This window comes from Microtus ochrogaster, unplaced genomic scaffold (genome assembly GCF_000317375.1).
Source record: "Microtus ochrogaster isolate Prairie Vole_2 unplaced genomic scaffold, MicOch1.0 UNK3, whole genome shotgun sequence".
Classification (NCBI taxonomy): Eukaryota; Metazoa; Chordata; class Mammalia; order Rodentia; family Cricetidae; genus Microtus; species Microtus ochrogaster.
The window spans coordinates 526,060-542,457 of NW_004949101.1; the positions used below are offsets into that span (position 1 = coordinate 526,060).

General features: G+C 45.3%; 1 protein-coding gene across 1 annotated transcript; it reads left to right on the forward strand.

The window, feature by feature from the left end:
- Positions 1 to 9,730: 9,730 nt before the first annotated feature.
- On the forward strand, positions 9,731 to 13,451 carry Thbd (thrombomodulin). Its single transcript, XM_005365482.3, has one exon. It carries the CDS (start codon positions 10,030 to 10,032, stop codon positions 11,764 to 11,766), a length of 1,737 nt encoding a protein of 578 aa, XP_005365539.1. The 5' UTR covers positions 9,731 to 10,029; the 3' UTR covers positions 11,767 to 13,451.
- Positions 13,452 to 16,398: the final 2,947 nt, after the last annotated feature.

Genomic DNA, 16,398 nt, shown 5'->3' on the forward strand with positions numbered 1-16,398 from the left:
GAGAGCTGTCGAGTCTGACCTCACTTCCTCTTCCTCCCAGCATTCTGCTCTGTTTACTCCTCCCACCTTATGTTTTAACCTATCAGGGCAAGCAGCTTCTTTATTTAATTAACCAATGGCCTTCCTCCATCATAAAAATACATTGTCACCCTATATCATACTTAGTTCAAATCTACTCACTAATGACTTGGCTGGACAGGAGGCTCAAATATTGAGTGTTTCCAACAGAAAGTGTGGGGGATCTTTGTTACAAGGCAGCAGACATTCAATTGTTAGGGGATGCCTCCTTTGTGATACCAAAGTGGGGCTGTCTGGTTATAGCAGAGATGGGAGGTCCCACACATACTGAAAGAGTAATTCTTTTGACCCTTTATGGAAAAACATATCTATCTATTCTAGGCTGTTCTGAGAAGTCCCCCAGATCCTACAGAGCTCTCTCTCTCTCTCGGCCATATGCCTTCTACATATTAAGCCAAGACACAGTGTGATATAACAGCCAAATAGTAAATGGGAAATGGCAAAGACTAGAGAGACTAGGCACCTTCTGAACAGTCTCAACCCATGGGATAAAAATCTGTCCTCTTGTAAAATGTGTGTCTGGGGAATCAGGCTTGCTGATGCAGGATGAACTCTCAGGATGTGGACCGCATATCTTCTTAAGTCCTAAGAGCAGCGCAGCTGGGCGGTGGTGGCACACAGCTTTAATCCCTGCACTTGGGAGGCAGAGGTAGGCGGATTTATGTGAATTCAAGGCCAGCCTGGTCTACAAAAATGAGTTCCAGAACAGGCTCCAAAGCTACACAGAGAAACTCTATTTGGGTGGGGGGTGGTAAGAACAGCTGCTATCTGAAGCTCATTGAGAAGCAGAGTTAGAAATAAGTCAAACTAGCTCCTTCTTGCCTAAGACTGAAAATGTTAAACTATATTAATAGCCAAAGTACTTGAAAGTCACTAGTTTTCATTTCATTGTTCATATTCTTCATAAAAATTTAAACCTTTACTTATAAAATTTATGCTTGTATAACAAAAATCAGAAAAACAGAAAACTGAAAAACAGTTGTTATGCTTTCGCTCAGAGACAGTTTGACTGTTACACACAGTTTTTCTAAATTAGGCAAGGTTATTTCCAGAACTCTCCACCCAGTGGATGTATTAATTATACTTTTAATATATTTCTCAAGTTAATGAAATGTTCAAATTTTTTTTTCCAAAAAAGATTTAAGGGGAGCATTAGATGTGTGCAATTAATTTTAGGACAGGTGTTTCACTGCTGGATTTCTCTCCTTTAGCGTATTTATAGCCCATATTAAATTATTCTTCTACCACAACATTAAACTAGATAGTTCTCTTTTTATAGTCTCTCTCCTAGCAAAATAAGTTACGTTCTCTACACGTGCTTGGTGTTTGTGCCTCTTGGGCTGTGTACTCACGAGCTCTGAGCTTGCCCACAGGAAATGTTTGCAAGAAGTCAGAGCACATTTGACATCTTTCAAATAACACTTCTGAATTTCTTGGCTCTTCTCTGAGGGCCAGATTCCAGAATGGTGCTGCTCAGTGTAAGAGCATATTCATGTCAAACATTCACTGTGTTTCCAATTAAAATAAGATCTGGGAGAAGCGCGATGTGCATACACAAGGGAAAGCCTAACATGACATAATGCACCTTGACAAAATACTGCAGAGGTTTTACTTTGACTGACAGAAAGAGTTCTGTGTTCTTTCAATTTAGTGGTTCTTCATTTGGTAGTCCTGCTAACTTGAAAGGAGAACGGGCACATTTTTATTTTCACTCATCTTTACATGAAACTCAGCGTGTCTTTTTCATTCAGAAATAGGAGGAGGAGACAGAAAAAGAAACAGAGGGGAGGAGCAAAAAAAAAGGAGGAGGTGGCAAAGGGAAAGAAAAAAGGAAGGGGAGGAAGTGGAGAACAAAGAAGGCAAAAAAGGGGAGAAAGAAGGAGGAGGAGGAAGAAGAAAAGGACAAGAGGACGATGAAGGAAAAGAAGAGGAGGTCGAAGGTGAAGAAGAAAAGGAGGAGGAGGAGGCGCAGTGTTGACAGGACCTGGACCACCAGCAGTGGGAGTCACAGCTATTTGCAGATATCTGTGTTGTTGCAGCTCTCTGGAAACATTATTTACACAGACCACCAGTTAAAATGATGATGAATTGTGATTAAAAACAGGCAAGAAGAAGCATTTGTGGAGGGCAAACTCAGCGATATCAATGAGAATGTCAAGGCAAAGATCTAGGACACATAATGAATCCTCCTGACCAGCAGGAGATAATCTTTTCTGCAAGCAGCTGAAAGCCAACTGCACCGTGTCTGACTACAACATCTGGAAAGAGCCCATGCTGTACTGAGTTCTTTGCCTCTGGTGCAGGATGATAACCTTTGTGACAGGCAAGACCATCACCTTCGAGGTAGAGCCCAGTTACCCCACTTGGGAAGCCAGACAACAGGAAGATGGACATTCCTTTCTCACTACAATATCTAAAAAGAGTCCTCTTTGTGCTTGTTCATGGCCTTGAGAAGAGGTGTCTTAGTTTCCCCATCTTTTAAACTTTTAACAAGTTTCATTGTATTTTCCATAAAGCTTTTACAATTTTTTTTTAAAAAAAGCATTTTCTTGCTAGCAGATAGTTGCTTTATTTGATCATGTTTCAACGTGAATGATTTCCTTTTGGAATTCTGTACTTTAGTTGATGTTTTTTATTTTAAATATTATTCTGAAAATGGGTCCATAGGCTTTATCCACTCTTGACAGATGGCTCATGCCCAGCAGGTAAATGTTTCAGAAAGGTGTCTTGCTCAGTAGGCTTCGATGCTGTTGATCTCTTTCTGTTTTCCTCAAGGTTTCTGCTTTCTTTGAAGACATGTCTTAGGAGTGAAGCTTTGAGGACACCTAGCTGAGGGGATACAGAGGTGGTCCCCGAATCTGCTATGCACAATAGTGCATCTAGTCTCAACACACACCACACAAGACAGCAGATTCCATGCAGCTCACCCACCAGGCATCACTGAGCCTCCTTTGATTTACGCAGAAACTAGCTTAGCGGATCCTTGCTACATCCCATTGATGGAGAGGTAGTTAGAAGCCTTATTTTCTCCCTCATACCATAAAGCCCCCAGCAGTAGGAGAAAGGCCCGGGTCTGTTCTTGGCAGGATCCATGTTCTGTTATTCCAGTTTTAATGCTTAGTAATTAGCAAACATATGTCCTTCCAGCACGCAGCTTTACTGAGATGTGAACCGTATACTGTACCTGACTCATCCATTTACAATGTACAAGTCAATGGCCGTGAGCACAGTCACCTGGATAAGTGGGTAACTGTTCCTACAATCAACTTTGAGACATTATCATCTCCTAAATAAATTGTATGTCCATTGGCAGTCATCATTATACTACCTGACTTTCCATATTTTTTTTCTTTCGGAATTTCATGAGAATGGAGTCATGCAATATGTAGTCATGGTGTATTTTATCTAGCTCACCACTTTCAAAGTTTATCCCTCATCAGGGCACAAGTCAGCCCTTCCTGCCTTTCTGTTGCTGAGAACGATTCAAGGTATCCACATCCGACTTTGTATCCACCCATTCATCAGTCTCTGGACATTTGGGCTGTTTCTACCACTTAGTTATTAAAAGTGATGCAATTAGTGCGAGTTTTATGTGGAAATACATTCTCCTCTCTTGGTGGCCGTTTAACAACTCGAGGGACTGACTGCCAACTACTTTCTAGAGCAGCTGTGTTGCTGCCTTTCTCCACTCCAACTTACCAGAAGGTTCTCATTTCTTAACATTTTTTCTTAACTTTTATTACTTGTTTTTTTTATTGCAGCCATATTTATGCAGTGTGAAGAGATATCTTACTGCAGTTTGGATTGGCAGGTATCTGTGGAGCATCTTTTCAAGTGCTTGTGGACCATTTGTTTCAGACAATTGCCTTGACACATATTGTGTCCATATTGTAGTTGAGTTAGCTGTGCTATTATTGACTTTCAGTGGCTCCCTATATTGTCTGGGGGAAAAAGTTGTTTTAACAGCTTTGACTTGTAAATATTTTCTTCCAATATGTGGGTTTCTGTTTTCTGTGAAATATCAGTTTTTAACTTCAGTGATGTCCATTTAGCATTTTTCTTTTGTTGTTTGTGCTTTTGGTGTCATGTCCAACAAATCATTTCCTAGTCACGAACTTTACAAAGATTTACACATGTAATTTCTTCAATAGGTTTTCTAGTTTTATTGCTCTCATTTAGGTTTTTTAAAAACTATTTTTTTCTTTTCTTTTTTTATTATTTATTTATTTATTTATTAAAGATTTCTGTCTCCTCCCTGCCACCACCTCCTATCTCCCTCCCCCTCCCCCAACTAACTCCCTCTCCCTCATCAGCCCGAAGAGCAGTCAGGGGTCCCTGCCTTGTGGGGAGTCCAAGGACCTCCCACCTCCTTCCAGGTCTAAAACTATTTTTTTTCAGTAATTTCTAGATATAATGTGAGGTAGAGTTCTAGTTCTACCTTGTGTGGCTTTCTAGTTCACCCAGCATCATTTGCTGAAGGTTTTGGTTTTTAAAAAAATTATTTATTACTTTTATTTGTATGTGTGCTTTACTTGTGTGTCTGTGTACCACATTTATGACTGGTGCGCACAGAGGTCAGAAGAGGGAGGGCATTTAATCCCCTGGAACTGAGTTTACAGCCAGTTTTGAGCTGCCATGTGGGTTCTAGGAATTGAAGTAGGGAGAATTGCCTGGAAGAGCAGTCAGTTACTGCTGAGCTGTCTCTCCAGCTCTAAAGAAATTATTCTTATTTTACATAATAATTTTGGTACCTTTATGGGAATCAACTAATTATAAATATGTTATGTTTAGATTCTTCATTCCACTTTATTGATTTAACTGCCTATATCTAAATCATGCATGCTACATCTTTGTAGTATGTTTTAAAAGGCGTAGGTGTGAAACTTCCTTTATAGATTGTTTTCCCCAGGATTTTTTTGGCTTTTCTATTTAAAATTTTATGAATTTCAGGTTGTATACTGAAAAGAATCAGCTGAAATTTAATATGTAATGTGTAGACTATTTAGGTTAATTTAAAGAACTTTGCCACCTTCATTACATTAAGTCCTCTGGTCTACAGGCATAGGGTTTGTTTGAATCTTTTAAAATTTATTTCAAGATTTCCTTACTGGTTTAGAGTATATATTTTATATTCTTCTGTTATAGATATTCTGTTATAGTTATATTCCATTCATTTTGTACTATTACAAATGAAACTGTTCTGTGAACTTAACTTTTAGTTTGTGAATTGTTGCTATACAGAAATTCAGTTGACTTTATATACTCATCTGTTAGTGACAGCAGTAGAGCACGCAGTGACGGTGTCATGCTTAGATATTTTCTCTTTGATCACGATCATAGAGGGAATGCTTTCAGTGTTTTACTATTAAGGGTGCTATTAGTTGTAAATATTTTACAGATGCAACATGTACTCATGAGAAAGATCCAAGACTTAGTAAAACGTTTGCTTTGCTATAAACACACTCTTGATTATTGAATATTTACTGAGCCGCCCGCATTTATTTTTCTACCTCTGGTTTGATGTATTGCTGCATAGCCGCAGACACTTATTTTTGTGTCTGTATCCCAGTTGTTATGGCTTATAAAATATGATGAAGGTGTGGATGAGGTAGGCACACTGCCCTTGGAAGCCTCTTATGTGTCTGCACTCCGACTCCTCTTGGTGTCTATTTCAGCTACGTCTACTTTTAGAATGGATGTCTAAAGTCTATTCACCGGTAGGAAGTTTATTATGTCTTCTATATAGAAATTAAACAAAAACTCCCAGCTAAAAAGCCGGACTTTAGAAGGATGCAAGCGATCGCAGGGGCCTTTGGTGAAGCTTTTGCCAGTAATGAGCCCTGTAGAAGGAACAACTGTTTTCCAAGAACATTAATGATCATTGTAAGTGCGCAGCCTCCTGTCCATTGGATACTGTACCTCTGTGGGTGTGTCTGAAAACTGAGTATTTAAAAATCTGAGCCCAAATAATTGACATGTTGCTAATGAAGCTTTGGGTGTATCCCGCATTATAGATCTTTTATCCAAAAAAGATCTGGTAACTCCTTTCACTATATATTAACTGTGCGACTCTGGAGGTCACCTATTCTCACTGACTTTTGGTTTCCATATTTGGAAAATGAGGAGATTAACAATGGATACCCCCATTGTGGACTGGAACCAGAGGCCCTCTGTCACTGGGCATCTCCACTTGTTTCCCTACACCTCCTTTGTCCCTTCAGGGTTTTTTTTTTTTTCCCGCAGCTGCTTATTAATATAATTGTCAAAAATGCTTGACTGAACTAAATTTAATCCGGTAGACAGTGACTTTCTAGTAAGAAACCAGAACCAAGCTGGGCACTGGAAGCAATTAGAGGCTGAACTCAAATTCCAGAGAAATGTGTGATTGTTTTTTCGTTAAAATTTGAGAGTTCATTATAGTTCAGTTTCACTCAATGCTTTCCACACACAACCCATTTAGTTCTCACAGTGCTTTTACTATGATGATTTTCATCTCCCAGTTGGGCCACAGAGAGGTCAGAAAAATGTGAGGTTACTTTCAAAATCTTAAAATTAAAAAAAAATCTTAAAAATGGTGGAGATAGGACTCAAGTCAAGCTAAGTTAGCTCTAAATCCTGTGCTCTAAATCACCCTGAAGGCTCTGAGGTCCTCCATCCCTGGCTTTGCTGGTTACTTTGAAGAAATCACCCCAAGGGACACAGAGACATGCATATCACTACTCAGTGTGCAGATGCTTGGTCATGACTCTGCCTAAACCATGATATTAGATGTAAGGGGTACAAAGAGGTATAAGAGCCATGATTCACCCTAGGAAGCCAGACTGTAAGTGCAGCAAAAGGTGGATTCACGGGTGACTTAGTGAGCTGGCAAGGAGCAAAAAGGAGGAAGTTCACAGAGAGATCAGCTCTGCCTTAGTTACTCAGAAACTCTTGTTGATGAGGCAACTTGCCACCGGGCACTAAGAAGACTACAGAAGACAGAGATGGAGAGGTGGATTTGCCTAGCAGAGGAAGAGATGTGATTTGGAGACTGAAAGAGAGACGGAGGCAGCATTTCTCTGACATCGATTAGAAGCTCTCCAAACTGTTGAGCTGTCTGCAGGCTGTGCAATGTCCTCCTGGTTCCCAGCTTTGCGGGCTGTTACATATTCTGAGGTGGGCTTGGTGATGCAGCTCTCCTTTGAGTCTCTTTCAAATAACTCCTCACCCGTATTCCTGAATCTAACCCGAGGTGGACTTTGGTGGTATCTGTAATTTGCTTCGTCATGGGTTCCCTACCTATGGTGAGTAGACACGTGTGTTGCAGCTCCCCAGGAAAAGTTTAGCCATGTACCATCCCTCAGAGATGACAGAGAATCCACTAAAACTCCTCCAAGACCCTAACCAGTTTTTGATCCTATTCAAGATTGGTGTGCCGACTAGTTCTGTGCCAACTTGGCACAAGCTAGAGTCATGGGAAGAGGGAACCTCAGTTGAGAAAATCCCCCCACTAGATGGGCCTGTACGTGAGCCTATGGTGCACTTTCTTGATAGGTGACTGATATGGGGGAGCCAATCTCCTTGTGGGCACTGCCATCCTGTGTTGGATGGGCCTGGGCGACGTAAGAAGCAAACTAAGCAAGCCATGAGGAACAAGCCAGTAAGCAACATTCCTCTGTGTCCTCTGCGTCAGTTCCTGCCTTTAGGCTCCCGCCTTAATGTCCCTGGATGATAGACTATAAGCTGTAAGGAGAAATAAACCATTTCCTCCCCCAAGTTGCTTTTGGTCATAGTGTTTTACCACAGCGAAAGAAACCTTGATGAAGACAGCTGGCATGCCCAGAAGTCCCCACTCAGGAGGGCGGCCACCCTTTAATGCTGTGCTCTCTTAGTACTGAATTACAAGTGCTTGAACGAGGTCCCCAGCTCACCCTCTTCAGACAGTGCAGGTGGCCAATTCCCTGCTCTTTTCTCCCTAGAGAATGTCTCTACTTTAGGATAATGCCCCTGGAGGTCCCAACTCACATCAGAAGATTGCCTCCTTCTCCAGAGGCCAAATGTCATTATCCAATCCCTGGTCATTCCTTCCTCTTTCCAAGAACCCACGTAGCTGTACTCCATCCCCAGAGCTTAAAAGCTTGGCATCCATTTGCAGCTCCAGAGTTTTCTTGATGGAAAGTTGGGTGAGCTTTGACCCAAAAAAGAAAAGTTAGACTCTGCAGGTCTCGGCTCTGGCTTGGCAGAGTTTCACATGGTCAAGTGGATGGAGGATGTCCTACCTGCTTCTTTTCAGACTTGCTGCTCTCACCCCACCCTCTTGGTCCCACGCCCGTCTGTGCACGTCTTTTCCCCACGTGAGGACAGCGCAGTCTTCTGTTCCGGACTAAAGTCCAAGATCTACTGGAACAGCAAAGTTAGATTTATATGTAAGCAGAGGGAACTTCGCCGGGACTCCCAAAGTCGAACTTCCTAGCCTCGGACTAGGCCCCAGCAACCCACATTCTTAGCAGTTGATGGACTGCTACATTATCCTTGGATTAGTCTAGAGTTCAACAGCACCGCCTCCTGGCAGTGGGGTGGAAGTGACTGATGTAGAAGGTAGAAGGTAGGGGTGTGTGTGCGTGCGTGCTTGCGTGCGTGCGTGCGTGCGTGCGTGCGTGCGTGTGTGTGTGTGTGTGTGTGTGTGTGTGTGTGTGGGCTTTGATTTGGACCCAGCCCTCGGCATTCTTGGTGAGTACTTAAGCAGATAAAAGTTCCAAGCGACAGACTCCCATCTGTCCCTCCCAGAGGCTGGGCATCTTGCCCACGGGACCCCTCCTCTTGAAAAGCCTTTTGTGAGCAAATGGAATGTGTAGGCACCTCTATCTTTCGAGCCTCTCCAGGAAATCAACACCTCTAAAGAAACCAGATGGGCTCCACTGTAGCTCACACCGCCTCCTTGTGGCAGCTTCCAGTCAGTTTTGCTGAGGGGTGCCATGCCAGATGGGCTTGGAATAAACAAAACAAAACAAAAACCAGAACAAAGGAAAGCAACACACTTCACACTTCTCCCCACTGGGCTTTGCAGGGATAGTACTGGGGAAGAGGGCCAAGATCTCTAAGCCCAGCAACTTTCTTGGGCAACCAGGTCTTGAACTGGCGATCACCGGCCAGTCCTCTGAGCCCAGTGGAGGTGCGGAGGGTCTGGGGTTATCAGGCCAGTCTTCTTAGATTGGAGTTGTTTCTCTAACCCTGTATAAGGTCCTCTGGGACTTAGTCCTCCGTTTGTCGCTGCAACCAGGTTTCCTGGCCCCTGGTCTTGGGTCTGTCTAGTTGAGTGATCAATCCCGTCATCCTGTGGGTGTTTGCTAATCCCTCCCAATGCCCTGCAGGTTTCAGACACACCCTCTACCAGACTCTCAGTTTCTTCTTAAGAGCCCCACCGAGACCATTCTTCAAAGTCTGGTAGCATCTATGAGGAAGCGCGCTAGTGTGTGTGTGTGTGTGTGTGTGTGTGTGTGTGTGTGTGTACCCGCAGGCTACTCCGGAGTGTCTTGGGCGGGGACTGTCGCTTTGCTGACTTGGTTCTGTTTTTTTGGTGGCGCCTGCGGCCCCGCCTGGGGACCTCCGTGAGCCCTGGCCGAGTTTTACTCATCACGCAGAGGTGATCCCAGGCTGGAGGGCGGGCGCAAGGCGTCCGGAGAACCCAGTAATCCGAGAATGCAGCATCAGCCCTTCCCACCAAGCACTTCCTTCCTTTTCCCGAACGTCCAGAGAGGGAGGGCTGCGCATTTATAAACTGGAGCCGCAGCGGAGTGGCATGTCAGAGGCTGACTCGCCGGGACTAGGAGCCTAGGCTGGAAACGTCTAGGCTGCGATAGAGGCTAGTTGCTGTCGCCCAAAGCGTCCGAAAGCCCCCTGCTGGCGCTGGGAGCCCGCTCCGTCTCAGGGCTAGAGTTTTCCAGGGAGCCTACACGCGAACCCCTGGAGAGCATGCTTGGGGTTCTCCTTCTGGGTGTGCTGGCTCCAGCTGGCCTGGGGATCTCCGCACTAGCCCAGTTGCTGTCCAGGGGCAGTCAGTGCGTGGAACACGAGTGCTTCGCGCTTTTCCAGCGCCGCTCGAACTTCCTCGATGCCAGCCGTGCCTGTGAGAGCCTGCAAGGACATCTAATGACAGTACGCTCCTCAGTGGCTGCCGATGTCATCTCGCTTTTGCTGAGCGACAACAGTGGTATGAACTCACGCCCCTGGATCGGATTAAAGCTTCCACAGGGCTGCAGCGACCCGGGCCATTTCGATCCCCTGCGCGGCTTCCAATGGGTTACTGGAGACAACCAAACCAGTTACAGCAGGTGGGCGCGGCCCATTGACCAGGCAGCTCCACTCTGTGGCCCGCTTTGCGTCACGGTCTCAACCGCAACAAATGCTGCACCGGGAGAGCCGGCCTGGGAGGAGCAGCAGTGCGAAACCGAGGCCGACGGCTTCCTCTGCGAGTTCCACTTTACAACGTCCTGCAGGCCCCTGGCGGTGGATCCCCGAGATCTCGAGGCTGCCCACATTTCTAGCACCTACAACACCCCGTTCGGGGTCAGTGGTACGGACTTTCAGACTCTGCCGGTAGGCAGCTCCGTTGAGGTGAAGCCCCTCGGCTTGGAGCTGGTGTGTAAGGCCCAGCCTGGAACTTCGGAGGGACACTGGTCTCGGGAAGCGACAGGAGCCTGGAACTGCAATGTGGAGAATGGTGGCTGCGAGTACTTGTGCAACCAGAGCAAGGGAGAGCCCAGATGCCACTGCCCCATGGACACCAACCTGCAGGCTGATGGTCGTTCATGCATAAAACCCGTGGCGAAACCGTGCAATGAGGTCTGTGAGCATTTTTGCGTCAAGCACGACCCCATCAAGCCAGACGAGTTCACCTGTATGTGCGAGACGGGCTACAAGTTGGCGGCCGACCAACACAAGTGCGAGGATGTAGATGACTGTGCGCAGGAGCCCAATCCATGCCCGCAGGTCTGTGTCAACACCAAGGGCGGCTTTGAATGTCGCTGCTTTGATGGCTATGAGTTGGTGGATGGAGAGTGCGTCGAGCTTTTGGATCCGTGCTATGGATCTGACTGCGAATATCAGTGCCAGCCAGTGAACGCCACCGAGTACCGTTGTATCTGTGCTGAGGGCTTCAAACCCAAACCCGAGGATCCGCACAGGTGCGAAATGTTCTGCAGTGCTAGTTCATGTCCGGCAGACTGTGACCCTAACTCCCCTGACTTTTGCCTTTGCCCTGAAGGTTTCATCCTGGACGAAGGTTACATATGCGTGGACATTGACGAGTGCAGTCAAGGCGAATGCCTCCACAGCGAGTGTCGAAATCTTCCCGGCTCCTATGAGTGCATCTGTGGGCCCGACACGGCCCTTGCTGGTCAGGTTAGCAAGGACTGTGACCCCCCCACGGCTGTTAATGAATTAGAGGAAGGAGGCTCTGGGGAACCCCCTGTCAGTCCGACACCAGGTTCTCCAACAGGTCCGCCGTCCACAAAGCCAGTGCATTCTGGCGTGCTCATTGGCATCTCCATCGCCAGCTTATCCCTGGTAGTGGCGCTTTTGGCGCTTCTCTGTCACCTGCGCAAGAAGCAGGGAGCTGCGCGGGCGGAGCTGGAGTACAAGTGCGCATCACCAGCCAAGGAGGTAGTACTGCAGCATGTGAGAACTGATCGGACGCTGCAGAAGTTCTGAGGGACTTCGCCCCAGAGACCCAGGTTGCCTTATTCTTTCTTGGTTCAGTACCTCTTCTCTCTCTCAGGCCTCTTAGCTGTGCTCTCTGGTAACTTAAAAGCATCCTGGCTGACATGATAACCTGAGAAGACCCTGCCACATCCTCATGAGAAGCAGGGGTGGTGAGGACTTGAAGCGGGAGAGCCCAGCTTCTTCCAAGTTGATACTGAACAACTGGGCGGAGGTGGCAAATGCACAGTGACAATCAGACTGCAGAGTGCCCCAGTCCTCACCTTACGGTGCAGGATGTGTAGGGGCTGCTAATCTTAAGCCTTTAGGCAAACCTTGACCCCACCGGCTGGAGATGACCCAGATATTTATTTTTTTAATCATTCTCTTCCCTTCAGCTTTTCCCTGCCTGGAACTCTCCAGTCTTTCTGTTCCTCCATCCCTTCCCTCCCCTTCACACTTTCTCTTTTTCACTTTTCTCCTCCCCCAAACCTGATTTTACTTTGCTTTTATCCTTCTTTACAGACAAAATTCTTATGTGAAACAGAAAAGAAACACTAAAAGCAGGAAGTTTTTTCCCCCACTGGCTTTGGAAATTTAATCGGAAAATTTAGGTTTCCAGAGAAAAATAATTTTAATGAAAGTTAAAATACTATAGCTAAACACTAGTTAGTATGCTCAAATGTCACAGAAATCAAACTCAAAGAGGTTTTTTTTTAAAATTTCATCTTTGTTGTTGAAACAGTGAGCTTGTTTTTTAATTGTTGCTGTTGTTTTGATTTAGAATAATGAAAGGTAATTATTGTTTAAGTTTTTTACACAGTTTCTATAGTGTTACTAATTTTTGACAGTGTTGAAAATGTTCAGATGAGTCTTGGTCCAACGTTTTGATGTTGTAATAGGTCACTGCCATCTTCACATGTATTGGACCACATTCATAGCTATCCTGGGATGTATGTGGTCCTTAGGCTAGACATATCTGAGATTGACAGACGGAAGCATCTTCCAGCAAAGTTTTGAGTTCTATGCTTTGTGCCTACTTGTCTCTCAACTGCTCTTGTCACTTAATGTCCCAAATAAAGCAGTGGCTGCTTAGGGAGACAAGAGAGCTTGGGAATGCAGCCTGGAGGATGCCTAGATAGGGCCTTGTTTAATGAGGCCCTTGGACAACATCTTCTACTAGGGAGGGACCTTCTAGCCCTGACCACCAGCCTGTGCACAGGGATTGGGACCTCCCTAGGGATCTGGCTAGAACTGCAAAATCCTAAGCACACCCCCCCCACCTCCCCTTTTACAAGAAGCTGCATTTTAACAACAGTTTCCAACTTTCTGGAGAACATTAAATGTCAGTTAATAATAAGTAGCAGGTCATGCTAGGCCATTTATTATCAAGAAACTGAGGAATTTTTCACTGCATAGCTTTGCTTTCTGGCTAAAAAAAAAAAATGACTAGGTACACACCTCTAGATATTGCCACACAGGGTCCACAAGGGTTTTGATTTAACTAAGCTGGAACAAAGGCATATGTCAGTGTAAGGAACAAATGTATCATATGTGTATCTTTTGTAAGGAAAGGTTTTTCTTTACTGTTTTGTAAGCTCAGCACATTTGTACATAGCTATTTATTTATTGGAGTTTAGCTAGAACACAGGCAAAGCCTTTGCTTATGATGTCACACGTACAAAATAAACAGATTACAATGAGCTTTTGGGTGTCTCTTGTCCTTCCTTCCTCTCCCCCAGGTCCCTCATTTTATGCCTTATTTTATGCACACAAACAATGCAGACTCCAGGAGGTGTACGAGAGGCTGGACTGCACCCTGTCACCTGCTCGCGGCACAGTCTCTGACTTTAAATATCGCCCAAAAGCAAGTTATTGCCCATGTAGAAGGAGTTGATGTTATCTCTGTAAGGCGGATATTCATTTTTTATTTGTGTAGCCGCAACAACTTTATACAGGATGTCTCATGTCTGTGTTCTAGACACTCTAGGATCTGAGGCGTCTTTAGCTTCCCAGCTGAGTGTTTTTCTATGCATGCTTCCACTTTGCCTGTTCGGTTCTACGACATGGAAAACTCGAAATTATCGTGAGGGAGCTTTGGTGCGAATTCACGAATGGCTTCTGATTGCCAAGGTCATTTCTTCTGGTATGAAACAATCCTTGCCACTGGTCACTGTTGGTAATGACAGGTTGTTTTTGTGACACTGATCTCTAGGGCCCTTTTGGTGGAAAGGTGTAGCCATCTGAATTTTACATGCTGGAATAGGAAATTTTTCCATGAGGCAAACACGAGAGAAAAAACAGATAAGTAAAATATTCAGATAATTTTTGACATCCAGGTAGGGTAGAGATTCTCGGTGTTGACCTGTGCTGTTATTGTGGGAAGGCAGTGTGTGTCTGTGTGTGTGTGTGTGTGTGTGTGTGTGTGTGTGTGTGTGTGTTGGGGGTATGGCTGTGTGCATATGTATTCACCCCTGTAGGCACTTGTACAGGTCAGAAGTCAACATCAGGATGTCTTCCTAAATTGGCTGTATTTTATTTACTCATTTTTTATTGAGACAAGTCCTGTCATTGAACCTGGATCTCACTGACTTCGGGTAGATGACTCCCTTAGGATGTCCATTGCTCTCCAGGGCTGGGTTGCAGGTGAATACCACCATGTCAGATTTTGATGTCGGTTTGGGGGACTCTTACCTTGAGCAACAAAGCCCTTCACTGTGACCCCACGGTGGGGTGTTCATCATGCAGCCCAGGGATCTGTGAGAATGGAGGTAAGATCAGACGTGTAACTGCATGATGCTGGGAGTCCAGAGGAAGGGAAAGAGCCTCGGCGCTGCAGGGCACTCGGAGTTGTTTTTTTTAAATCAGGAACTTGCTCTGTTTGGAAATTGTTCAGAAAGAGAATAGCAACTTCTAGACTCTTAAAAAAAAGAGAGAGAGAAATGTGCAGTTTGTCCTGTAGGCAGCCAACAGAGCTAACATAGGATGGGACTATCACAGACACCTTGACCTCACACCAGCCTGATATATGAGCTTACTCAATCTCACAGGCACCCTCCAAAGTGTAAAAATAAGAGCCAGAAGTGCTACCTCGATATGGTTGTATGAGGAGTAAAAAGATGAGCAAGCAGTTTCTTGCCCATAGTACACGCTTAATAACTACAAGAGCGTGAGCCCTTGGGTTAATAGATGTTTACATGAATAAAGAAGAGGTAACACCAGAATGGGGAGCACCGTGGAGGCAAATTCAGGACAGTGCAAGAATGACCTTTATGGATATATTGCCACTTGGCCTATCAGTCCTGGAGGAAATGAGGCTGTGAATTGGGGCCTTGGTTACAGTTTAAGGGGGGGACCTGTTTGTAAGGCGAAAGTGACCCTATAGTAGCTGGGAAATCCAAGCTTTCAAGAGCTCTGGCTTACTTCCTACTTCTAAATCTCAGCACCGTGGAGGGGTCCAGAGACTTCCGCCACTGTTGTGACATCACGGGGAGGAGAGGAAATGCTTTCAGATGACTCAAGGAGGAACTACCTCCAGTCTAGATGGTTCTGGCCTCCTATGTAGGTGACACTGGGAGCACTGCTGTGCTGTGGACAAGGCCAGGATCTCGGATGCTACTTCTGTTCTGGGGCCAATCAGTCGTGGATACTGCAATATCAGGAAAATGGGGTTTACAAAGAACACAAAACACAGCATGGTGATTAGGCTCTGAGAAGGTGGTGCCCAGCAGCAGCTCCTGACCTTTGCCTGAAGTTCAGAGAATGACACAGGTCACATCAGATTTGCTCTTTTTCTTTTCCAGAATGAATGCCTGGCTCAGCACTAACTTTTGCTTCAAGTGGTTTCTTCCTCCTTTTTCTCTTGGTCAGCAGGTTCAGACATAAGCAAACAATTGATTTCCTCGCTCATGAAAGACTAAATATTGTTTTAACATCATATTCTAACAGAATCAGACTCCTTTTCAGCCTGTTTTGAAAGTGCAACTGCAAATCAGAGAAGAGCTCCATGGAATGTGTTCCCTCAAGTCATACCTACTTGAAAAGGGGTCGGGGGACAGAGGGCTTCAGGGATCCAGGGGAAAGCCCCAGCATTCAAAGCCAGGCTTGTGATAGTTGTGTCCCTCAGACTACAGGCTGGGGGTGTCTGTCTTTAAACCTCTGTCAGAAAGTAATCTGCTGGGAGAGGAAGTTACAGGGTGGTGGCAGAACCGTCTGCCCTTCCTTCAGAGGCCTCATCGCACCAGGATGGCCTTAGCATCTGTCTCCCAGGCCTCAATTGAAAAACCACTTGGCTGGTAAAACAGGGTGGCTGGTAAAACAGGGTGGCTGGTAAAACAGGGTGAGCTTGTTTGGGTTGAGAGAGAGAGAGAGAGAGAGAGAGAGAGAGAGAGAGAGCAACTTTGCAGCTGCAACCCTCATTCTTCTACCTCTGTTTCTCTGTTGCTCTGCTTGGGTTTAGTTTACCTTTGAAACAGAGTCTCACCTTCCGTAGACCTAGGCACTATACATCTTGTAACAGTAGCCCCTGGCTTTCCACTTTATGACGTTTGTTGATGTTATCAGAAGACATAGGAACCCACTGGGAAGTTCAGGTTCTTGTGGCTCCAAATGAGAAACTTGACTAGGACACACAGACAGTGATAG

Excerpts from the sequence above, each read along its gene's own strand:
- Thbd (XM_005365482.3), top strand. The coding sequence starts at position 10,030 with ATGCTTGGGGTTCTCCTTCTGGGTGTGCTGGCTCCAGCTGGCCTGGGG.